The 27,388-nt window shown below is 35.3% G+C and overlaps 1 protein-coding gene across 8 annotated transcripts in view; it reads left to right on the forward strand.

The window, feature by feature from the left end:
• grh (grainy head) overlaps positions 1–27,388 on the forward strand; it is a 270,619-nt gene that overhangs the window by 177,659 nt on the left and 65,572 nt on the right. For all 8 annotated transcript variants that reach the window (XM_065361999.1, XM_065362003.1, XM_065362002.1 and 5 more), the window contains 3 exons: positions 10,809–11,688; positions 15,721–15,899; positions 22,305–22,467. In XM_065361999.1, coding sequence (XP_065218071.1) covers positions 10,809–11,688; positions 15,721–15,899; positions 22,305–22,467 — 1,222 coding nt within the window. The remainder of the gene's footprint in view (positions 1–10,808; positions 11,689–15,720; positions 15,900–22,304; positions 22,468–27,388) is intronic.

The following is a 27,388-nucleotide window of genomic DNA, read 5'->3' on the forward strand; positions in this document are numbered from 1 at the left end:
TACATACAACCAGCAACGGGTGCTGCGGAAACCACTCTCGGTGCAAAGTGACATACATTGTCGGTTGTGCACCCGACGCGAGGTTGCTACTAGTTGATTTACCCCGCACGGTACCGCCCCGCCCCAGGTATCGATACCGTCGAGCGAACGGTCGAGTCGTGTTTATATTCTCGAGCACGTGGTAGGTGTTTTTAAGACGTTTGACAAGTGTTAGGGATGATTTGTTGTGTTGGTGGCTCAGTGGCTGGTGTACAAGTCGATGTACGAGGCTGTTCATAAATCACCTTTCTTTCGTGTAGTTAGAGACTCTTGTGGCTGCGGATATCTGGAGCGGTGTGTTGTGCTGTCAAAGTCAATGGCGAACTTTGCCATCGTGTCGATTTATTTTGCGGTATGGTTGGCGTTTTTGTAAAGGTTTTGATCCGAGTGTTTGACTGTTTTTTAGTGTAAGTTTGTGCGGATTTGTTGTTTAGATTACCTTTTATGTGTTTTGTGGCGAAGAGAAAGCAGAGTGAAGATGGGATTTTTGATTGGGGTATGTTTGCTTGATTTTTATAATTTGATTGGGTTTACCTTGTTTGTGTTACTGGGTTGTTTATTTTCAGTGTATCTAGGTTTTTGATTGGGGTTGCCTTGTTTATGTTATAGTTATGTTCAGTGATTTGTTTGCATTCGACATTGTTTAGGTTTTTGAACATGGTAATCACAATGACTGATTTTGCTTTGATTGTGTTATGTTATGTACTATGATTTGTGTGCTTTTGAGTTTTGACTTGTTTGGGTTTTTGATTGGATTTGCCCTGTTTATGTTACTGGTTTGTTTGTATTTGACGTCACTGATTAGGTTTTTGATCATAATAATTTTGATTGGTTTCGCTCTTGTTTGTGTTACTGATTTGTTTACATTCTTTTTTCTTATGTTACTGATTAGGTTTGCCTTGTGTATGTTACTTACACCGTTGTTTGTATGGAGCTTTTTTTGGGGGGGGGGGGGATTTTTTGATCATGATAATCTTGATTGATTTTGCCTTGTTTGTGTTACTGATCTGTTTGTATATTTTGATGTTGAATTTTTGATTTCCAAAAAAAGTTCTGTAGAACTTCACAGTTCCAGATTTGGTTATTTTCATTGTTCGAATGTGTTAAAGATTTTTACCCCTCTCTTACTCAAAATCAGGGAGCTAAATCATGGCCAAACAGAAAAATATATCGCTTTTAATACTTTTTAATTTGAAAAAAAATGATGGTAAAAATCATGTTTGGATTCTAAATGAATTACAATCACCTTCCAGGTTTCAGAAAATGAAAAGAGCTGGGAAATTTTGAAAAACTTCATTCAGTGGCTCCAAAAATAAGTGTGTATGATTTAGTCAGATGCAGCAGATTTTCATTGATTGCAATTTTTACCAATGTTTTGATTTTTGATCGACTTTTTGGGGGCTCGATGGAGGATTTTTATTCAGATTTCACCCAAAACTGATTTGAATAATTTTTTATCACCTTTCAAAATAATTGTAAAAAAAAAATATTGAATTAGCAAATGATTTTCTCTAGTTTTTTTTTTCAATTTTGAAGCTGCAGATTTATGCCTTTTTTAGGGCTAAAGGTCTAAAATTTTCATGGTCATTTGGTTACCAATCTCACCATTATCTCTAATTTTCAAAACTTGGAAAAAGTAGCAGAGACACTCTTATGAAGCATGATGAAATCTAAAAAATGAAGTCAGAAGAATTTTGTTTCAATTGAAATTTTTTGGTATAATTATTTGTTGTGTGTGTGTGTGTGTGGGGGGGGGGGGGGGGAATGAGAGAACTACGTTGACCCCCCCCCAAGAAAAAACCAACTACAAAATAAAACAAAAATACCTACTTAATTTTATTGCAATTGAATTGTGTGAATTTTTTTGAATACTTTCATTGGAAATTTGTTTGCCTTACTTATTCATGTTACTAAATTGTTGGAAATAATCTTGTGGTTAGGTTATTACTCGTAGGTTTTTAGTTGAAAAAAAAAACAACATGTTTTTTGCATTAATGGTTGGCTTTTTCTTAAAGGTTTTGACCTGAGTGTTTGACTATTTGTGAACTTTCAAGTTTGCTGATTATTTTTCTGCCTTGTTTATGATTCTGAAATCCTTCACAGAACTTTCTTTTAGACCTGTGACTATAAAGAAGTGGTTGCCAAACTTTGGGACGGTTATCTTGAGTACCTGACTAAAATTATATTTTCATTGGCTTCACTTTTTTACTAAAATTTTCAAATATTTATCTGCCTTATTTATGTTATCACTTTATCAGATTGTTTTAAATTGCCTAGCTTTGGTTTTGAGTTACATCATCAATGTTTATGATGTGTTGAATTTGATTTTCAAAAAATTTATTTCAAATAATTTCTAAATAATGTTTAGTTTCTTTTCAAGCTTGACTAAAATTTTTCTTACTTGTAGATATATTTTGAGTACTTAGGTACTTTTTGCAGGGACCAAATTTTAGAATTCAGATCATTTTGAAAAATCAGGAATTTTTTTTGGTTTCATTGCCTACTTTCTTTTCACCGATTTTCTCATTTCAGAAAAAAAATGTGGACTTGATCGAATAATTAAAGACTTCCTAATTATGGAAGGATTCTGAAATAACTATTTCATGAGAGAGTTCGGAGGGAGGAAGGGGGTTCAGAAGTGAGAATTTTCAGTGTTTTGGCTCATTTTCAATTTTTTTGGAATTGACCTGTTTTGTTTTATTTTGCGTCTGCTTTTGTTATTTTTTTGGGGCCAATTTGGATGAGTTGCCTTTTTTTATGTTACCTGAGGAATTTTACCTTGTTTGGTAAGTTATGACGTTATCTTCCTCTGACTTTTGAGCAAGATTAGAATCATTTTTCTTGATTTGAAAGAAAATTGATTTTTTTCCTGTCTTGAGATTCGTCCTGTCAGATGAAATTTTTTTTTGAATTTTGGTTTGATGAATGCAGGCAAATAATTATTTCCTTCTTTTTTCGAACAGATTTGCATTGTTTATCTTACACTCGATTGTTTATTTCAGAGACATTTGCGATTCCTTGGACCATTTTTTTCATTATTTCTGCCTTGTTCAGGTTACAAATTTCACTTTTTTTCTTTTCACCTTTTCTGAGTTGAAATTTTCTCCTTGTATTGCAGCTTTAAATTCGTGCACTCGGCTAAATAATTTCACACCCTGTCCAATAATCCACATAATGAAACCTAGTTTACTTTTACATCGAATGAACAAGAACACTTGTAATGGCCCATGATTCACGACGACCCATCGAGTCAAATTATTATATCGATTAAAAAAGAAGAGAAGATGGAAAAATAAAAAGGGTGAAAAGGCGGCAAAGTGCGGGTACACAAACGCAGATCTACACTTACTATAAAAAATCATATCTATATAGTCAGACATCCTACATAACATACACATAGGTGTTCTACACATACGATAAACGAAATAGGAAAAAAAATAATCACGTTTTTAAAAAAATGGCGTCACTTATTGCCCAATTAGTTTTCATTTTTTAAATGGTTTCGCTAATGTTGTTTTCATGTAGTTTGAAATTACGACGAGCGACCGGATGTCGAATGATTTCAACGTGTATAAACATTGTAAGATGCGTCCCGGCCAAGCCGGCGTTTTTCTTCTGTAGTATCTACGTAAGAACTCTGACGATGAGCTTGTAACGGCTATTTTTTTTCCGGCCATGGAAGCCCACCATCGTCAGTTGGGAGGATGGGTTTCGCAGTTCTGAATTTGCGGATGGGCGACATGAGTGATGCTGGAGAGATGTTAAATTGTAAAAAATTTCCAGGTCGACATGTAGGTCGCACCGCTATATTATAGTAAATCGATTTTACCGAGAAATTTTTTAATTAATGTAATTTTAGTACCTTGAACCAACCGTTTTACAAGTTAAGAAGAAAATATCGCCGTACATGCGATAATGCCAACTTATTTATCGATTATTTTTCTATTATAATTACATCTCGGCGAGTTAAGCAGAGATGGAGGTATACTACGATATTTATGTATACCGATGTGTGGTTGGGTATTTTTTTCGCCTCCCCTTTACCCTGCTCTCTGGTTGATATTTAATTTTCAAAATGCTCTCGGCTATTTTAAACGTCTCGAGCATGCGATATACATATACACTTGCTCGTGGCGAAATTAACATTTCCGTTAAATGATACTGTAACGTGACGATGCAGGTAACGCGATTTGTAATGGTCCTAAATTAACATTAGAAAGTTGAAGTAATGCGTTTTTGCTTTTTAAGTTTTCTTCGCGCTCATTTACAAAGGCAATATTTCATATTAATCGCTCGCGTTGCAGTTTATAAGTATACGAAGTACACTAAGCTGCAAAAAACCTAGTACCATAGGCAGCACCCGAGGCTGCGAACAAATTTTCGAATTTGACGCCACCATATCGTGTGTGTACCGAGAGACTGAGTACCAACTGTCTCGCGTGTGCTTTTTTTTTGCTCATTGCTCTCTTCAAGAGAACAGTAATCTAGTTAAATTCATTTTTAACTGTAAAAAGCGGAAACCGGTTTTTGGAATACGTAATTATGCGAACATTTTCTACGCTTTAGTTTAGCTATTCCCCCCTTGGTTGTATTAGAACATTTGCAAAAGGTCTTCCTCTCTTACTTATAGCACAGTAACATCTTTCGATAATGGTTGTACTATTGTAGTTAATTGTTCCAACATACATTTCAGCACATATATCCAATCCCTCTTTGACTATGTATTCAATACTCTCTTATCTTAGCATCCGAATCGTATCATTTTTAATAAGTAACGTATTCTGCCAAATGTATAACAATGAGTGATAAGTAAACATGAATAAAATTAACGAGTATTTTTTTTTCTCCATGTATGCTCAGTTGTATAGTTGTGGTTTGAGAGTTTGGAAATAGATACATGTTAACAGGGGTGCGTTAAAGGGTGAATGTAGGAGGCTCCGAAAAGGGTTCAGGTTGTTTGGGTAATACCGATTATCGACTCTCTCGTATAGCTCTTGGTTGTAAATTAGACGATCAGAGAAAATCATAGGTTTACATGGTGTAGCTGGTATTCGTGAACGCGAAGACAGAGAGAAAAAGGCATTAGAGGTCAGAATTAGGTACTTGGGCCTTTTTCCATAACAAGGTTCCATATTATATATTATGATTCGTGTGTGTCTGACTAACTGCTGAGGTTCCTTAATACGCTGAGAATGTATCTATCGTACGTATCAGAGAACAGAGCCCACGATAATGACGTTTTACGAAATTGATAAAGCTTTGCGGTTGGCACGCAATTATAGGTAAACACGACGGCGTGTATGAGATAATTATCGTCGAATAGATTCACCGGGGTCTGGGAAGTGCTATGCTATTTTTTCTCTCGTATGGTCGACCAAAATTACCACGATATATAGTGAGGTGTAATGAGAGATCAATTGATTGCCGACGGTCATAACGATACGTATTTTTAGACGAGCGAGGGAAAAAAAATCGCCTAATCATGTATAGGCATTGTTTACCAGCGCAGAATATGGTAAACATTCGAAATATCGTGAATGATTTTGTATGCGGAGATTTTAAGGTATTCTCGACAGATACGTGCGTTAAAGTTTGATTTATCAAGATCTTTGTTGCGTAGATGAGATAAGAGATTAAAGATGGATTTTTAAAGAAGTGTTGCCAAGTCTTGGAAATTTTTTTAAAAAAATGAGCCACCTTGAAATTAAAAGTTATTTTTTGATTTTGCAAGTGACGCCCAAATTGATGAAAAAATGTGGAAATTTAGATGAAAATTGGTGATGATCTCAAAAATTTATTTGAATGCACTAAAATATTCTTAAAAATCAGTGATGACGATTTTTTGACCAATTTTTTTCATTTTCAAAATTTTCTATTGGAAATTTTGAGAAGTATGCACATTGTGATGATACACGATTTTCAGATTTGTTTCTTCATTTCTCTTCAGAATAATTCAAATATTTAAATGCTTTCATAAAAATAAAATTTCTCTAATTATTCAATTGCAGAAATTTATCGATTTTCCAAGATTTTCGACGCAATATTTCATTACGATAGCGTTAACACCCACGTTATTCACAAATGCCTGAATTTTCGAGATAAAAATTAGCATTATTGCAAAAACCTCGTGAAAGAAATCTGCATCTTGTCGGGACAAATTGCTTGTAAGTACATAATTCCGAATCAGCCATACCCCGAAGCATTGTCAGATTGCCAGTTAAAAGCACATTAAGGCTGATTTGTATGCGGTGAAAAGTCTATTCGTTATATTTATCGACAATACGAGGCGATAAAATGGCATCAGGCATCAGCAGCGTGGCGGTAGCGTTATTTCTTGAGCACAATCTGCGTTCCGGGCAACACACCTTATACCGTCCTACTTTCTGGACCAAGTATTAAAATTAATTCGTCAGATGATGCTGTATAAATAATGAAATGCATTCTGGAACTAGCATATGTAATGTATAGATACTTATAGATAGAGGAATACCATGTTGGGTTAATTTTCGCATTAACAACTTCCCATAAATTGTTTACCTAAAACACGACCGAAAAAATATTTCGCAATTATTGAAAACTGGTTATTATCATTTTTTTTTTTTAAAGGTGGTATGAAATTCCATTCTGATGTATCGATACGATCATCGAGTCGAAACAACGATAAAATATTAACGTCGGGTATGACGATGACAGGGGTAATTTATATTACAAAGGATCCGACCACACCGATGTGCTAAAGGAGATGGGATGGCGATGACACGTTTTTTAATCTTTATTACGAATTTTTAAATTAATCTTTTAACACCTTAATGTAGGTATTGGACTAATGTGTCAACTTGAATTAGTTTTCATGTTCGAGAGGATCTAATCAGTGGTATCTTTTTCGAGGAAAAAATTTAAACTGGGGCACTATATATTTATAGAAATACCTGAACGTGATGAGTGCATCTCGAGTATTTTTATGTAATACGAATACGTATATGAAACGAATGCCTACTCAGATTTTTCGCTTTGTTAACATTATTTAACAAACTCGCAGAATGATTCTCACGTGTATTAATATTTCTAATTAATAAGTAAATAGTCCTTCCAGAACAGGGGTACCTCTATGGTCAATTCATATGTCTTAAAGATACATAGGCGTTGAACCAACGTGGACGTTGATGACCACTGTGTATGTGTAACTTGGTGTGTTGGAAATAATAGGGCTTTGTTCGCAAAGCGGAACATTAGCTTAAAAATTTAGGTATATAAAATCATAATACGCTGTTGGAATACCTACGTATAGGTAGGAGTCTTATTAATTAGATTTCTACACTGAAAAAATTTGTCTTAACTGGCGGTAATCACGCGAGTTCCGAATATGCATTTATAATTGTAATTATAAATATGTAAAAAGATTCCATACAACAAGGATGGATACGTTTGGAGTGTTTTTCATGTACCTATATATCGGATCCTATATGTATAACCTACGTTTATACCATACGCGTAATACTCGACTTTACCTGCCGGATTATATGTCAAGGAAAAACACGCACTGTAAACAAATCGACTTTTCTATTATTAAAATCGTATAATGGATTACTTCCAGGGTCGTGCTCTTCTCGAGCATTTGGAATTTTCGTTCATCTTTTCCCATACAGAATCTTTGGTTAGTTGGCTTTTGCCCGTTAATGAATTTACGTTAGCTGAAAGGTAGTACCTGAAGGAAGATTAATTAATTATGGACTGGTGAAATTGAAAGGATTCTAGAGAATGGAAGTAGAATTCAATGTTGGGTTTTTTGAGTTCATTTTTTTCAGCTTTGAGAGGAGGGAGAAATTTTGTGATGTGTAATTAGGTATGGTTCTGAAATTTGTCAATATTCACATTCATCCCAAGATGGACAGTTGAAAAATTTTTTGTCGCTCGGTCAAGATTCGAGCTGTCTTGATAGGTTATTACAAGTGACAGAAGTGCTCAAAAAGGCTTAATATTGACAAAGTGGTGCCTACTGAAAATTGAACATGTTTGGACTTTGGAAGTCCTGTGGCTTGTATTTTTCACCAAAAATTCATTTTATTTTCCAATTTACCTACTTCCTGAAATCAGAAAAAGGTGAAGAAATTGACCAATAATCTTTCAGGTGTCCAATTTTTCTTGATTCTTGGTCTCTCATTTTTTTATTGTATTGATGAAAGTTTTTCAGAATTTATTTGGACATGCTACTTCAATCTGTCGGAACTTGGCCAAAACCAAAGTTATTTCATTTTTCATGAACCCGGAATCAAAATCCAGTATGAAATAGCAGAATTGAATTCAACCAGTTTTGAAATCCAGACCTGAAACCGAAACTGAAACCAAAATCATTTTGGGTCAGGCCTTTGAACCCATACCTAGGGCCATACCGGTGCCTTGAATACCCAAATACCCGTATAAAAATCTATCAATTTCTGTGTACCCATACCTGAAAAATGAAACTAGGAATATCTACCCACCCAATAGATTGATTTGATACAGGTATTCCACCAATATTTTATCCAGAATGACAAAAAAATAAAAATAAAGAAAATTCAAAATGGATTGAATACTTACCCATACCCCATACCTGATACCTGTATACTGGATTTTTGGTGGGAAAAAATCTGTACCCATACAAAATACTCCTATTGCAAAAAGTACAGGTTTGAAGCCCTGTTTTGGTTTAATGCTTAACAGCCAGAGATGTGGGACCAAAACGATTTTTGGATTGGATTTTGGTTTCAGAACTGAAATTTATTCATTTTAGTATTGGATTTGTTTCGGGATTTGTTCTTCTAAATTTTCATTATGGTTTTGGGATTCATAAAATTGTTTCAGTTCCAGAATGAATCGGTTCCAGTTTTGGGAGTTTCATTTCAATCATTAAGCCCAAATTGACCAATAGACCTTGCAAGGGGTCTAAAAAATGAGATGTTTTGACATGGGGAACCTAATGGCACACTTGTAGGACTGCTCAGGTTTTGCAGTTGCTCCAAAATCAAGGTCTTTGTTTGGAGATTTCAAATGGTCCGGTCTGGTCATGTGGTTCTGCATTTTTTGTCTTTGTAGGTTGGTCGGTTGGTCCAGTCCAGTCGTGACCAGAAATTTTCTTTGTGGTCATGGGTCAGCCCAGATATAAAAAATGGTCTTCATTTTTCAGAAAGAAAAAAGCTTCCTAACAGTTAACACATTAAATGAGTTGAAAAATGGGATTTTTATTTTCAAAACATTGAAACTTCGAAAGAAATTAAATCACAATAGAAATTTATTCGAAATAAGCATCTAAAATGGCATTATAAATTTGAAAAATTGGACATAACCAAGGTCCAAACCACAGTCATTGGTCCGATTTTTTAGAAAGGACTTTGGTCTCGGTCTGTCCCTGTTATTTTTTCTGAAGAGGGTCATCCGTTTGGTTAATATTTACATAAAATTGTTTTAGAGGCCCAAGGTCCAGTCTGGTCCACTCAGTCTTGTGTGCATTTTTGGGTCTGGTTCTGGTTGCAGTCATCAGTCCAGTTTTTTGGTCTGGTCCGACAAGCCAGCCTCATAGTGTAATTAGTTTTAGTTTGTCGAGTAATTTTTATTATAATCTGAATGAATGATGATAAATGATGTAAAATGACAATTTATCAAAATAAAATCGCAGAAAAAAAGGCAAAAATTGTAATCCCAAAACCGAAACGATTTTATTTTGGTTCTGGGTTTGTTTTGGGTTCAAAATTATATCAATTCCCAGGATTTTATCGGTTTTGAGATCAAGAAAAATAAAGATTTCGGTTTTGGGATTGGTTTTAGGATTGGATTTGAATTGGAATACAATTGGTTCTGGTTTCAGGATTGTTTCAGACCCACAGCTCTGTTAACAACCCTCCAAATGTCAATTTTCACCTCAAAAATTTTTTCAATGCAAATTTTCCCTAAAAAATTTAGGCATTTTTATATCACAGAGGCATTTTGATGACACCGTAATAATATAATGCTTCAAAAATTTTGGAAAATGAACAAATTTGAAATTTTTCGCTCCAAGACAGATGGAAATATATTGTGGATGGTCTTGCATATTTTTTCAACCGATCTGAGGCAAGTTCTCCTCTTCACCATAATTTATTACGGCTCCTTGGTTAAATATGCATTTCCAAATCGATTGCTTTTGAAATTTTTTCCCAGAACTTATAATTATCACCACTTGACTCAACTTCTGCACTGGTCTGTTAATTTCGGAGTTCACCAGACGACTAATTAAACAATATTATGTTGTGGTAGATATGTATATACGAGAGTGAATGATTTTGTATAGGTACATGACTTAGTCAGGCAGCAGCGACATTATCACCTGTAACAAGCGATAATTAAAAAACGCGACAATGTTATAATTAACCGATATGAGGGATTATTATCTTACCGTTTGTGTGCATATATGCGACAGTATTGCGTAAATATGTGACGACGTCGCGCGACCCAATTAAACGTCCATTGCGTATATATTTTTTTATTTATCGGGCGCTGATTAAATAATAATATCGATATAATTAAGAGGTATCGCACAAATACTTTTATATCCATACACATATATAAGTTGTATTATGCAACAGTACGCAAAATAACTCGTCGCTCTCTTATTATATAGTGTATAGCTTTATGTCTTACAATCGATGACTTAATATAGGTATATTATGACAAAATTTTTCCAATATTACGGAAAAATGCTCCGAATCGATGTCGATCACTAACGATAGCGTATTTTTTTCTGTTTGTTTGCGCAGGACGACGTCAGCAAACGGTGGAGCTGTTAGTCCGGCGACCTTACTTTCGGGCCAGCTAAAAGGTCCAAATGGTGTGATAAGCAGCAGCGGCTTGGAAATCAACCCGAACCAGTTGAGCGATTTGGGCCTGTTCTTGCACCATCAACCTCAAATCAAACGCGAACCCGAAGATCTCAGTCATCATAGGAATAAGAACGCGGTCGATGCGTCCAAAGGTCGGCCAAAAGTCGTGCTCGTTGCTCCGGGCAGCAGTTCGTCCGAATTAGTCGTCGACGTCGTGAATAATAACGCTTCGATCAAAGAAGAATTCATACAATCGCCGCAGCACGGCAGCAGATCGATAAACGGCACGCCGTCGTCGACTTCTTCCATAATCACCAGCGACATCAACCCTTCAGCGCCCATCGAACTCATCACTACAGACGGTTTGAAACCGGCCACCATGTACAGCGGCCATATATTCGCCACGATGCCCAACCAACCCCATTCGGGGAGCGGTTCACCCTCGCCCAACACCTACGCCGATCACAACCAGTACACGTCTTCGACAGCCCTGGCCACCGCTACCGGATACATCACGACGCCTGCCGGCCGAACCTCAGCTTTCGTAGATCCTTACTACAGAGAGTACTTCGGATCGGATCAAGGCCCTTATACGACGCAGGTTAGGCAACAAGTCGCATACGCCGATAATACCGAGAATAATACCAGCGCCGTGGCGACCGCCTCGTTCGTCGAACGATATGTTAGACAGTCTTCCGCTTATCATAACAATAAAGGTGTCATTTCCGCCGCCGGCCTCACCGTAGATCTCCCTTCGCCCGATAGCGGAATTGGAGCTGATACTATTACGCCTAGAGATCAAACCGCTATTCAACAGGTATGTTCTGCTTCTATGTTTACATTGTTGATTGTAGGTAATACCGGTGTAGTGTGGAGATCGAAACACCTTACGATATGTATTTGTACATGCAGTGCAGAGAGGTGGTATGCGTTTTGCTATAGCTATTGTTGTTGTTGTTGTTTATGTTCTTATTGTATGGGATACGAGTTGTCGGTTGGTTTGATCGACTTGGAAAATAATACTTTTTTGTTTGTGGAACTTGATGGTCAATTTTTGACTTTCGAGTACGACAAATTTCATAATTCGGAATGTAAATTCCAAAAGTATACAAAAATGGTTCCCGGACATTCCCCTTCGTACATTTTTCTGAATTGAAAACTTCCAAGTTGCTATTTTTCCAAATGACCAATTTTCCCAAAGTTCATTTTACCAACATTACAAAAAAGATTTAGATTTCTGTCGGTCAAACTTCCCAGAAATTCTTGTTTTTTCGCCAAAAATTGCAAAAAATTCCACTTTTTTTAGAAAAAATCTGATTTTTGTTGTCAGAATTTGTGGAAATGACTGGTTCATCATAATTCTTCAAAATTGCAAAAAAGATCAGTTCTTCAAAATTACAAATTTTTTGCCCAGATTACGAGAATTTTTTTTTTGTGAACACTGCAAATGAAACCCTCGTTTTGTCAAAATTGTCGTAAAATCGTGTAGCAGGGTGTCTAATGATCTTGACTCATGAAAGTCATGAGAAAACAATGAATTTTGGTAGGTGGTCATAACAGTCATGAAAAAGTAATGAATTTTCTCGAAACACATTTTTAAAAATTTTAAAAAGCCCATGAAATGAAAAAAAAATGAAAAAATGAAAAATTTATTCCACAAATCAGAAAAATGAAAAAACTGAAACACCTACTTGCCTACAAGTTGAAAAAAATTTTCTCGCAGTTTCAAGTAATTCAATTTGGGGGGGGGGGTATTTTTATGCGGTAAAAATGTGAAAAATGGGTCATGAAAAAGTCATGAATAAGTTCTGATTTTTTGTTTGGGAGTTTTGTTAGACACCATGTGCAGGTAGATAGGTACTTATTAAGTTATTAATGCCTCTATTGCAGAAAACCCCCTTTTTTTTCAATTTTGGAAAAAAATGTACCAACACTTTTTGATAATTTTGATGAAAAAAAATCTGGAAATCAGTGCGAAAAATTGATCTTTTATACAGTTTTTACACAAGTATGAGATTTTTTGCAATTTTTACCTTAAATAAGCAACATTTTTTCTGATAATTTTGATAAAAAAGTGATTCTCTATTTGAATTTATGACAAAAAAAACATACAGATATTGAGCGACAATAAAAGCAAGAGTAAGACTTTTTTGATAATTCTGGTAAAAAATAATTTTTCTGTAATTTCGACGAATTAAGCAGATTTTATTGCGACAAAAAAAGCAAGCATTTGAAGAAACTTTGACTGATAAAAATTTTTTTCAAATCAACATTTTTAGAACGTCTTTTCTGTGTGTAAGAATAGAAAAAAAGAATCAGTGTCATAATTTTCCTGAAAGTCTTGATAATTGAGAAAATGTTCCTGTTTTTATTGGTGGGGGGGGGGTCGAATGATGCAGGAGAAGGACAGTCAATAATATGACTCCGCTGTCAATCAAAATACTCGTATTACAAATTGAAATTTTGTAATAATTCAGAAATCTGAATTTCTCATCATCTCAGTATGAAAATATTTTGTCATATTTCGACTTCGATAAGTATGTTTTTGTGTGAAAAGGGGGGGGGGGCTGTTCAAAATTTTTAATAACCTGATTTTTAAGGCATTAGTCCTGGTCAAACTCACTTTTGAAAACTTGGAAAAAATCCTGTCGAGTTCTTGATATCATTTGTCAGACTTTCAAAAACTTGGGAAAACTTTCTCAAAATTTTGAGTAAGTACCTACATTTGATTTTGTAATGTTATTTTGTCTAAATTTTTTGAGGACTTGAAAAAATACGATGGATTTTTCAAATTTTGCCTGATTTTCAAAATTTTTATTATTATTTTTTTCGAGCGAAAATCGTACCTATCCATGATTTAAAACTGATCTTTCAGAGGACAATTGTCTTGAAAATAATTTTTTTCGACCATTTAAAAAATAATTGCAATTAAAATATCGGAAAGAGTGTAATCTCAATTTCTTGACATTTTAGCAGAATATTGCTGGGTCGTAGTCAGAATTTTTTTAATGAATTATCCTCCCTTCCACCGAAAAAACATGTGTGTTTAATTTTTGAAAAGTAAAATTTGTGTTTCAAAGTCCCCAACTTCAAATTTTGATTAGAAATACCAAATCCTGGATGCCAAACATTTTTTACGTCATCAATTCTGTTCCTTGTGACGTCAAAAAAAGGACAATCGACATTATTTTTGGGACCCCTGAACTGAACGGCTTTACCTCATTATTTTTTGATTTTAGTTTTTTGAAAATATTCATGGTTTCTACTATTGTGATCTATTTTTTCTATGTATCATTTTTTTACTTGTTTTTCAATATCAAAACAACACTTCAATGTTTTGAAATTCCGGTAAATTAATATTTAGCTAGACGATTTTTAAAAAAATTCGAAATTCATAATTGCAAAGATTTTTTCTGATTCTTCAAATTTGTCCTAAAAAATATAAGAGTGGTCTTTTCCTATACTTTCGCATATGGTAGACTATACTCGAATCACCTCCCTTCCCCTCCTCTCTTGCCTATAACACGTCGTATTTGTATGATTCTTGGGGATTTACTACGCACGATTAAGCATCTTTTTATGTTGATTATACCTACGTTAGAGGTTCTTCATCGTATTTGGATTTGAAATACCATTCTACAGTGCTCATAACATCTCCGATTATTATCATGTCGGCGAATCTTTATTAGTAAAATGAATACCCGCGTTTGGCGGAGCAACGGTGGCGATGGCTGCGGTGGCGGTGCGGCGGAGGCAATGGAAATTACACCCACTTATGTCCATATGCTTATAATATATGCTCGTATATTTACTCACTCCTCGTGTGTATCTGATTCTACATACATAATGATTCCAATCGCTGTGACTTGTGACAAAAAAAGAAAAAATTGCAAGCAGCGATTTACTTATTCAAGTCGAGCCATGGAGTGAATGTGAGGGAGACAGAAAGAAGTCATCAATTTGGCGTGAAAGATAACAAGAGATTGAGCAGAATAACGATGTAAGGCATTAATTTGGCCTCTCAGTATTGGTATATGTACATTAGTTTGGTACGAGTACATATATGCAACCATACGAACGAATCTGAGTGTACTGTGAGACAAAAAAAAAAAATATAGCACCAAGTTGGTTTTTTTCCTCTCTTTTTTTTTAAAAAAAAAATATTTTTATTTTTATTCTTACGTACTTACTGTTTAACGACGTGGTGCTGGTCCCGCATATCTTTGAGCAGATCGTTACATTCTGATAATTAAATAATTCACCGGTATAGGTATGGCGGGCTTCGGTTCATATTCACGTTAAAAGAACAGAAAACGAAGAAGAAGAGAGAGACAGAGAAGGAAAACAACAGTAAAGAATTCGTTTCACCGAAAAAATGGTATTACGAGATGTCGGTTAAGCTTTAGTACCAAAAAGTTTTTTTTTAAAAAAAAAGTCGAGATCATGGCGATGAGATTGTCGTGCACAGTCGAATGAGCGTGTGTGCCCACTGCCCATAAGAACGAGCGCGACCACGTCCATTTTCATTATCTGGCCAAACATCTCGAATACTATGTCATCGGCTTGGATTTTGTTATATTTTATTTACACATTCCGAGGATATTTTATATACTTAGGATGGATGAAAAAACAAAGTCGTATAACGTTTGACGTGTGTGTGTTTGTTGTTCTTGTGGTCGAATTTCGTATGCTTATTCGTACGTAATTATTTAAATACTTGGGGTGTGTACTGACGAGCGGTATATAATAATAATTATGTAGGTAGAATGTGGAGTTACCTAGATCCACATGTGTACGAGTATACGTAATAATGTAATCAATGTGTTTGTTTTTTCGTGGTCTGTTTCAGTCATTTGATTATGCAGAAATGTGTCAAACACCGTTACTGGGCGATCCTGCTGGTGGCCGGACATCAGTCGGGTCGGCAGGACATTCTCCAGCTTCGGCGACCGGGCCCCCTAGTAGATCTCGACCGTGGCACGATTTTGGTAGACAAAACGACGCCGATAAAATTCAGATACCTAAATTGTAAGTACCTCGTTTGATGTTTATTTATTTACCTAAATGTTGTCATTATTGGACTCTTTTGTGCTTGGGGTGTTTTTTACCATCCTTCTGGCAGAGATGTTGCTTGAAAACTGCTGATGGGAGGAGGGGGCGAATCGCACTATTTCAAGTGTTGTTTGGTGGAAATTGGGAACCACAAAATGAAACTGTATTATTAATTTTAAAAGTATTTGCCAATCGTTTGATTTTAATAAAATTTGTTATTGGGTCCCTCTATCTCCTCTTTTGTTTTTCCTTTTTTCTCTTACCGTTACATGGGGTCCAATAGCCTATTTCTCTGGCCCATCACTCCATAAAATGTCATGTGTGAGTTTTTCTTCAAATTGAAAAAAAAAACCATTTACATACAAAAAAATAAATGTAATGTGAAAATGAGTCTCTTCTCAGTAATTTTTTTTTTTTTTTTTTTAGAAAAAATTATTTAGGAATTAATTTGAGTACAGCCCTCGTTATTATAATAACTCATCGCGAGCCTTTATCAAATCGAGCCCGCAATTTTGGAAGCCGCACATGTATTACGACTGATGAAAGACGTTACGCATGGTTCTCCATGGAAAAGCTCCTCGTCCGATCGACTTTACCAATAATGTACTAGTTGATCCTACGGAGGAAGTTAAGGCTAATTGATAAAATGTGTCCATATATCAGCAAGAAAGAATTTTGTCAAAATTGGAGGAAGTGCCGGTTTCATTATCCCATCCTGAAAAGCTCGGGTGCAGTTCGCTCTTTGTGTTATTTGTACATTTTTAAATAGAAGCTTAATTTCAAAAAGGAATCATCTTCCAAAAAATCACAACTGAGATCAGCAATTATCAGACTTGCAACATTCCCAACAAGAAACAAAATATGTATTTTACTTTAATTAAAATTAAATTCTAAAGGGTACAATTTTTTAATGGGTCTACCCAGTTGACAAGAGATTTGCCGGTTAAGCCGAAATGCTAGTTGATTTTTGTAAATTTGCCGTTTAATAGGCGCGCAAAAATGACAGTAAATTTGCTGTAGAAAAAACGCCAGTTAGAAAATACTTTTTATAATAACAGCCATTTAAACAGCCGTTTTTGACCAGCGAATGGCAGAATTTTTTATTTGCCGAACTGCCGGTTCTCACAAATCAGCTGTTTTTTATTCACCAATTATAGTGCACATGTGCAATGGGTATTCACAACTTCTTTTTAAAAAATAGAATAAAAGTACAAAAAGCGGTACATGTATATTGTATACTGCTTGAAAACCGAAATATCCACGTTGCAATGATAGCTGCATTAGAGCATTGGATCGTCAAGCGGGAGTCCTGGTTTCGATCCCCACTTGGGCTGGAAATTTTTTATCGATTTCAGGTTTTTATTCAGCGATTTAATGCATTAGGTATTTAAACAGATGCTGATTTTTTCCTGGCGTTTTTTTAATGGCAAATTTACTGTTATATTTGAGCCGGCTTTTTCACTGGCTTTTTTTATCGGCAAATCTATTGTTAAGTGGGTAGTTAATATACCAGTTTTGACTTCAACATTTACTGAACGAATAGTCATTAACAACAATACGCTTAATCACAGTTAACTCATGAATATAATCAGAGTATTCAGTAAGAAATATTGGCGGAATTTTCTCTTTAACTTCTTCAATTACAACTGGATTAGGGTTATTGTATGGAACATCAGCAACTTGTATTGAGCTAAATTTATTTTTGATAACGATTGGCTTGTCTTCCTTGATGGAACTAGAAATTCTAATGGCTTTCTTGGGTTTACAAAAACCTCCAGCTAGGACATTCTTGAACTCGGTCATCATTTCATCCTTCTTCTTTTTGGCAATTTCTTGAATTTCATCTTTACTAGGCATAATTAAAAATCAGAGTAGTTGTTGACGGCTCGGCATTTAAAAGCAAACTGATGTGTAAAATATAATATAAAATGAGTGGAATGCAGCAAAATCACCCATCTGAAAGCCAAAAAATTGTTTATTTAGCAAAAATGTGTCTTGAAAAATGAAAGTTCAACTTTTTTGTTTAGCAAATGAAATGTGAAATGTGAATTTGGATTTTCTTCTTTTTGATTGATGTAACCTGATTATAAATTATATGATGGAAAAAATGAAAAAAAAAGAAGTTTTTCGAAAAAAATATTATCTACACATTCATTTTACACATATTCTATGCATTCTACACATTCTACGTATTTTACATTTTTTTTCAGGTTATTCTACACATAGAATGTCCATGTATTCTACATGGTGTATTCTATCTGACACTTGGTACTCGACAAACAGCGTTTCTTTGTATAGAATTGCCCTTTTTGCGTAAATTGGATAAGTAATCTTTATACCAAATAGACCAAAATGATTTTAAAACCCTTTCAGATGAATTCCAAAGATTGGCTAATTCGGATCTCATATTAACAACACCCAATTTGTTGTCGACTGAAATGTGACTTTGATTACGAATAAAATGAGCCTGAGTGATGACATCTTTGAGATCACCAGTAACATAAGTGAGCGCTGAGTGACCTTGAGTTTAATACATTTTTGATTTTTTTTAACGTTGTTCTCAAGTTTTCAAAATTAATCATGCCAGAAACTGATTTTTTTATACATTTCTTCACTGACAGAATCAAACTCTCATAGACACCTCCCATTGAGGGAGCATTTTCAGGAATAAACTTCCATTCAATATTATTTTCGAGTAGGAAGGAAACAAATTTGTTGTTCTTTCTTAAATTTTCTCTCCAAACGTGATCAATGAAAGATTTGAATTTCTTAAATTGTGCAGGGTTATCAGAAATGATCTTTTTCAGCATGTTTCTCTCCACAATAAAACAACAAAAAACGATTAGGAAATCTGTAGCTTTCATAACTTTTGACAAGTTCCAAATGAATAGCTCGGACAGTTAAACAGGTGAAAATAACGACAAAGAATTTCTTTACATTTCCTCAACATTTGGCATACAAAGGACCAAAGTAATCGACACCAACATAAGTGAAAGGAATAAATTTTGAGACTTGTTTGGTAGGAAAAGGAGGAAGATCAGGAATGATAAACGGACAATCCTTAAACTCGTCTGCTCCTCCCCTTTCAAACTGATCGTCACTTGAGAAACAATTTTTAGAAACTCAAATTTCCTAAATAAATGTCTAAGGAAAGAATAAATGGAAAATTTAAAAGTTTCTGATTTAAAATATGGAAAACCAAGGCATTTCACCAAAAATATCTCAATATTTTTCAAAAGTGGGAGTGTCAAAATTTTAGTTCCATGATTAAAAATGGAGAAAAGTGAGTAGAAAGTGTCAAACAAACAGGATTTACTTAATGGAAAAAAGAAGGGAAAAGAGCGGAATTTTCTGAATTACACCTTTTTCAAATATAATTTTTGTAAATTTTTTTTCTTGGGCATTCTCTCAGTTTTTAAATTTTCAGATAATAAGTTTATCGCATTTTTCAAAAATTTACTTGTGCCATTCATGATAATTGATATTATTTTTTTTTTACTTCATACCTTAGAGAAATGAGTTTTTTTTTGGGGGGGGGGGGCTTTCAAACGTTCCATTTGAAAATTAAATGGTATTTTATAGATACTCAACTTCACTTCGTCGAGTAAATCAAAAAACCTAGCGATAACTAAACCCTTTCTACCTACTTGTCTTACTTTTCACAAAAGTCTTTTTTTTCATATCCCTGGTACCTACTTTCAAAGGCCGCTTTAACCGAGACTAATTTCATTTGAAAAAAGTCATCCATATGTGAAACAACGTATCACTCGAACGTGTATAAAACACTTGAAAAATCACTGGAATAAAAAAAAAAGACAAAAACACAGCCTGCTCGACTCGTACTCTCTTACAGTATAGGAATTCTCTATCGTTGTCAAAGTTATCACCTCGAACCCCCGATGCTCGTATTATTCCCACACCTGATCGTGTGAAAGGCCGAATAAAATTTTTCTATTTTCCACTTGTTCGAATCTGTGTAGTCGACGAAAAAAAAAATCACCTGTGTGTTATCTTTGATAAGGAATCTACACATTTGTATAATGTATGGGATATAGGTAACATATTATAATACAAATATAACGTAAAAAAAAGAAAACAGATACGCCTAAAGTAGGTATACGAAATATGTGGTGATTTTTTCAACACTCGAGAATATTACACCCGTTCGTCGGCGACTATATAGGTAGGACTAGATTTTCATAACAATTTACACAGAGCGAGCGACGACGGTGATATCAATCTACAAGCATATTTTATCCTTAAGTGGTATTCCAAATGTATGTGTATTTTTTTCACTTCTTCTTCGTCTTCCCATCAGCTCGTTCGTGGATTTAGTAGAAATGTACGTACTTGGAATTGGATTGGATTTGATTGGAAGCGATATAGATATTTCGTTGTTATGTAAGATCTCTCTCGCGAGTATGGATGGATTGGATATACATGTAAGAGAACGAAGGTAAAAATCGAATATATACGTGAAATAGTTGGAATAAACAATTTAAAAAATTTTTAATCGACATCTGTGTTTCGTTCGCTTCTACGTACGCGATATTCGCGTTACGAAATATTGCAGTATAGAGAAATCGTCTCATTTCATCTGTGTGTGCTCAGTGCTGGATGTGTATTAGTATATCGCGTGTGATTATTATCGTATCAAATATCAATTAGTCGGCGTATAGTAATTATTGTGATTTGTGAAAATAGCAACGACGACTACTTTTTCTATAATTCTAACATCGGTTACATCATTTCTCTTATATTGGCCGAGCACTGGTTACGTGTTTATTATAAATACACGACATATACAGTCACATATAGGTGTGTATAATACACAATCATTCCAAATGGGTATTTTTTTCACTGATTATTGGGAAAAATAGGTACACGACTACGAGATGATAATTTTGGCGAAATTTCAAAGGTGTACGTGATTTATACTATGAGGAATATTTCAACTGACCAGGTTGGATGTCTCGAATACCCGTAAGATCAAGACGAGTATATTTTAATATCACGTCGAGTATAGATTGAAGAACGAAAATGTTGGCTTTTCGTGTTAAATGGACATTAAGTCCCTTGCGACGACGTTTATAAATCACGATTACCCAGTGTACGTTTTTTTTCCTTGCCTGCCTATCGTTTTGATGAATTTCACATCCTCTGCTATGTGCACTAAAGCTAGAAAAGGGAGAGAGAGAAAGACACACACAGAGATGTATCGATGAAGCCAGAAGAGTGGAAATAAACGACGATATTTCGTGCAGATTTTTTCCTATTAGTATTTCGATTAATCTGTTGCTGTGGAGCGAAAGCGCGCAAAACTTTACGTAATTAAATATCGTATCAGAATGAAGAATGAAGAAAGAAAGAAAAAAAAAATAAAATATATCAAATACCCGGTAATGCGATACCGTTCTTTACCTAAATTTCTCTTTTTTTCTTCTTATTCCTTTCGTCGTCGTCGGACACCATCATAGACGAAAAAAAAAGCGCTAAACGAGATTTTTACACACGATAATACGAGTACAGTATACCTTAAACCTATCTATCGCAAGTCCCTGCCGTTTTTTTTTTTTTTTTTTTTCGTAGGTACTACAACGAGAAGTTGAAAAGTTGTTCGTCTATGTCTGGTTCCGGATTCGTCTGCGCAAGTATACTATAGTGGGTCACCTTTGGGCTATTTTGTACTCACACACCACATACTCATACCCACCCATGATGAAGAACGTTAACGTTTGACCCATTTTGACCCGAGACTCGCGCCTTCTCCCTGTATTCGCCGACTGCTTTACTTGTCTGCTCAAGAGATGGTCTAAAGAAGCTGAGTGCCGAAGTCGGTGCGAATTTCCATGGAACCCCTTTGGCTCTCTCTCTCTCTTCCTTCCTCGGAAACTTGGTAGCTAATTTTCACACAGACTGGTCACGAGCGATGCGGATTTCTTTTTAATTATCGTCTCCTCTTACCCCCTTTTTTTTACTTTGGCCCTTAGTAGACTGGTTGGGTTTTTATCTCGTGAAGATATTCGAATTGAAGATGGTGTTACTGGGTCACATTTTAACAATGGTTTGTGGGATTTTGGCAAAGATGATTATTTTTTCGAAAATGCTCTCATTTGAGGCCCAAATTTCTCCTCCAGGGGCACCTCTGGAGCTGAAATTTTTTATGGATAACTTTCAACTGAAAATGAAGGACTCTGCTAAATTTGGGACCTTTTTTTGACGATCCAATTAGTTTTCTGTGAATTTCATAGAACTTTGAATAGAATTGGGACCCCTCTACCCCAACACCCCAAACACCAACCCCACAATACCTACATTTTAGTATAGATATTCACGTACAATTGAACTAACCGGATTATCTCTTTTTCATTACCGTTTCAGATTTTCGCAATACGGTTTTCGTTATCATTTAGAAACCGCGATCTCTACCAATCAAAGAAGAGAAGACGACAGAGTAACGTATATTAACAAAGGCCAATTCTACGGCATTACCATGGAATACGTACCAGATCCGGATAAACCGCTCAAAGCACAAACTGTTAAGGTAAGAAAAAAGAAACACCCATCGTTGTTGGCTCGATAGATATACGAGTAATTTACGATTAATCAAGCACACGCGAATGCAAAAATACCCTCCAATAATATTCCCCGCCCCCCGTGCACTTCTTCATCATCTCTCTCGTAATGAACTATGCGGTACTTTCTCGTTGTCATCTTAATTCTCCTATATGTATACCTTTGGATCATGGGCAATGGGCATCTAGAGTGGCGGTGGGTCGAGGAGTACACACATATAGTATACACTATAGATTAAAACCGTAGATATATTATAGGTACATAAACTAAAGTGCCAACGAAGGCCAGCTGTCAAGATGGCTTAAAATTAACACTGCATGCGGTGGTCGTTGTTAATTTTTATTCGTCATATAACATCTTCATTTATATTCTTTCTACACGAGGATTATTCCAATTACCTTACCTTTTTTTTTTTCGCTTCAACTCTTCAACTTTTTCGGTGTACTAAAAATTACTGCTGACCGAATGCCGCCGTTCATTTTGATGTGGGTAAATTTACCTCGGGCTAATGACCCGTGTTTACGAAATAGTGCCGATAAAATTGCCAAAGTTGGATGCCATTTTATAAATTGGTGATTTTTTTTTTATTCTTCCGAGTGATTTACATTTGCATAGGAATAGGTATGGGTGTTTGCGTTGGGGTATTTATGGGGGTCTTGGTTATTTTTGTGGAATTTTAAGCATAGTGACTCAGAATTTTTGATACCTAATTATTTTGGTCTGTGTAAAAAATTGCTGGAGTAATTTTTTTTTGGAATTTTTGAGCATGATGCATGAATGAGATGCTGAAATATCATTTTTCAACTCATCTAGCTGAAGTTTGGTCCGCTTACAATAGTGGCAACACTGATTTTCACCTCAAATGTGACTCTGTGTAAAAAGAGCTTGTATTCCATGAGATCCTTAGTAGCTTTCAGTATCACCATCTTTCAAAGGCCGCGATTTTCTTCTCACATTTTGAAATCCTGAGTCATGTTTTGCCAAAATATATTAGAACTGTCCATTAGGGTGGATCCCCCCTCCCCCTCCCCTCAAAAAATGACGGATTTTAACCAAATTTAACAGAAACCTTCATTTTGAGTTGAAAGTTACCCAGAAAAAATTTTTAGCTTCAGAGGAGTTCCTAAAGGAGAGAAATAAACCCTGAAAGTGGGGCCTTTTTTTGAAAAAATTTGTTTTTTTTTCAATCCTGTCACCACCTAATGAGTTTTTGGGGAAATTGTCACCTTAAAGGCAACGGCGTGTATGTCCACTTAAAAAAAATTGTCTTTGTGCGTTACTGATAAGACTCTGGGACGCCCTGAAATGGAAAATTTGCATCTGTGTGCAGTAAAAGTGAACTGCAGAAGATCCACAAAGCTAACCAATGTTCAATCAGGACTCAACAAACCCTACCAAGCATATCCAAACCTTATCAGTGATGTGTAAAATCGTACTTTTTTAAATGGACATACTCGCCGTTGCCTTTAAGGTGACAAAATGGCCTAGTCCCAAATGAATGTACATATTACAAGTAAAACTTTTTTCGATTTTGGCCAAAAAAAGTAAGATTTTTTGATAACCTTATCAAACTTGAATAGAAGCTTGATTACAATTCTTACAAAAAATACAGGTAAGGTATCTAAAGTTTTTACAAAAGAGTAGAGTTCTAGATTTTTTGTCATAATCTTGAGAAGAAAACTGAAAAGTAAAATTTTTCAAAATTTTGGTAAGCAACTGATTACTTTTTGGGAAATTAAGGCTTTCTGAAAATTTTGACTACAGAAAACAGTTTTGTAAGACTGACATATTCATATTATTATAGCAGACCTCAAAATTAAAGTAAAATTTCAGATTTTTTCATTTCCAACCAGAGCAGTTGCTCAAATTCAAAATAAAGTTCACATTTCCACTTCTTTTATTACACTCTTTTTGCTTTAAAACGAGGATTCATGGTATTACACTCATCGGTGTTAAAACAAGACTTTTGTTTATAACGTGTTTCGGCTTATAACACTTCTTTTTTCGGTCCCTTGTAGAGTGTTATAACAAGCTTTTATTGTATGTTATGTATGTATTGAAGTTTCAAAGAGTTTTGTTGAGAGAAGACATCTCTGCCTTTCTCCTCTCTATATATGCACTGATTTTTAGAATATCTACCCACATCCAATCTTTATGTTTACGCTTTGATTCCAGCACAAGTTCTTGATTATTCGCAGGTGTTTGTCACCAGAGACTAGAAGCTGAAAAATAAAGCTTAAGCATTTCACTTTTAGCTTCTGATAAAAATTACATAGCTTTTGGCAAGCTTAGATTTTTAGTATGTAGCTTCAAAAAATATTGAAAATATCGACTTTTTACGGCTTTTAGCTTTTCACTTTCAGCTGCTTCTGGTCTCTGACTTTGAATTTTTGATTTTTATATTCATTTCAATAGATTTTTAACAATTTAATATAATATTTAATACTCGTATTTTTAAATCAAACAATTATGATTTCGCAATATTGCAGCTAAATTTGAAATTTTGAACACCGAAACAAGAACTGAGCAAAATGCAATAAATACATTAAAATACAGTAAAAACCTAAAAAGCCATTAGAATTTCAAAAAAGCTAGAAAAATGAAGCTTTCAGCTGGTTTTGACTTTCAGATTTATAAAGCTTAGCTGTTTTTTAGCTTCCAAAAATTTTGAAAATACCGGGTTTTTACGGCTTTTAGCTTTTGGCTTTCAGCTTTCAGCTACTTTTGGTCTCTGTTTGTCATCAATATTGTATTTGTTTAGGATTCTCAACATTTACTAGTGATTTTGACATGATTGAATGCTTTTTCATAATCTACAAAAGCATGACAGAATTTCTCTATTGCCATTCTGCACCCTTTATACTATTTCTTTTAGTAGGGCTATTGCATCTCTAGTTCCCTTTTTTGGCACAAATCATACTGGGTTTCATTCAGATTTTCATCTAGTTTCTTCTTTATTTTGACATTGATGATGGATAGTAGCAGTTTGAGTGCATGACTGGGTCATTATCTAGTATGATGGTCCTGTGTACTCAAGAGTATTTATGTGAGTTATTTTTCTTGGGTATTGGTACAAAGTTTACAGCTTTGAAGCCTTCAGGCAATGTTCCTTCATTATATATTCTGTTCATTATCTTCAAAAGCATAGTCTAAAATCAAAATATGTGGATATTCCTATAAAAGTACACACCTTGGGTCATGCTTCACAATTTCAGCCAAATACAATTTTTGGTCGTCGGATTTTTTTTTTCGTTTTAATTACAACGCCGCTGAACCGAGTTAATTAAGGTTGTTTCTCATTAAGTACATTTTAAAAAAATATTTCGACCTTCAAATCTCACAATACCATTAACCGTTGTTAATATTTTCTTCGAAATTAATGAGAAGGAAATTATTGGGAAACGAAGGTATGTATAGGAGGTAGAGGTGCACACACATATGGAAGTGGATACGATCGCGAGAGAGGCAGGAGAATACGATTCTAAAAAGATACAGGCGACGTATTATCTCGTATGCTCGCCGAGTTAATTATGGCGGAAATATAAGTATGTATATCTGGGTAGATAAACAGGTACCTACCTATATTAATAATATCTGCATACGAGATATATGTATAGGCTCAGTATTTGATGAAAGATTTGAAAAAAAATCCCTCAACATCTGAGACAGGCAGTTTACCTTCGAGATCGATTCTACCACCTCGAATGAGTAATTCTCAAAACTGAAAATATACACCCCTGCGCATTGGTTCACATCTCGATGCACTTTGGTATCTGTGGTGCAACGAGATACCACAAATCGATCCCAATATTTGATGCACTGTGAAAGGTCGACGTTTGTGGGTTCAACTCGAATTACGAGAGAACACCGCCCTGCTCTACTCTGCCCTGCCATCTTGTACCTTTTGGTGGTTTGTTTCTATCTCGAATGAGTAATTTCGTCGAAAATTTAGAATGTCTACGAGGCTGGCTGATATTATATCAATATGTCTGGGCATGGAAGAAAGACAGAGATGAAGTGCGTCGGTATACATAACGACGACGCAGGATGTGCATCGGCTAAAATTACCTCCAGACCGGAGATCATTGCTGCGTAAAAATTGTAACACGATATGGCCCATTGGTCGTTGATCGTGTTAGTCGAATGACTCGATGCGAATTTCATAGACGAAATTTAACTCTACATGGTAGTCTGCTGCGTTGGAGGTTCACCTCTCTGGCTTTGGCTGGACTCTACGTATGTGATTTTTTTTTGTGGGTCAAATGTCTGTCCTGCTGACTATACGTCGATTAGAGTTTTTCGCAAACACGACCGGTTTTCTTTTTACGATCGAATCGGTGAAATTACGTAAGGGAAAATCGGTGGTGACTTTTTCGCTTTTTTTTTCGGCGAATCGATGACAGTAAATAAAATTGTCTTTAGTGTGCGCTTTCGTCTCGTGTAAGCTTACGTGGTGTTTGGCACAATAATACACACGTAATAATGGTCTCGGCGACGTTGTTAATTAATTTTGAGGTAAACCAGATCGAAAAAACGCAATCAAACAGAGAATTTAACGATTATTAATTAATTAATTAAAATTATCCATTGCTCGCTATATACGTGTGCATGGCAATTACGTAAGCTTTTATCGACAACGACGAAAGATTTTTACTTTTTTTTTTCACCTCCCTCTTTCGACGTTCCCCTGTCCTGTCCCCCATGTCTATGGTGGTATCTTTCTCTTCTCGGCGTGTAGGCTGATTTATGATCCAATTAGTTGCTAATGGCGAGTACATCTTGGTCGACAATGTCAAATGGCTCGATGCAGTTTCTCTATTATACGTATATACGAATGTCAAAAGCCAAAAGCTCCCATGGTACGATTTGTCTTCTTGGCTCGTTCGCTT

This window comes from Planococcus citri, chromosome 4, assembly GCF_950023065.1.
Source record: "Planococcus citri chromosome 4, ihPlaCitr1.1, whole genome shotgun sequence".
In the NCBI taxonomy this organism is placed as follows: domain Eukaryota; kingdom Metazoa; phylum Arthropoda; class Insecta; order Hemiptera; family Pseudococcidae; genus Planococcus; species Planococcus citri.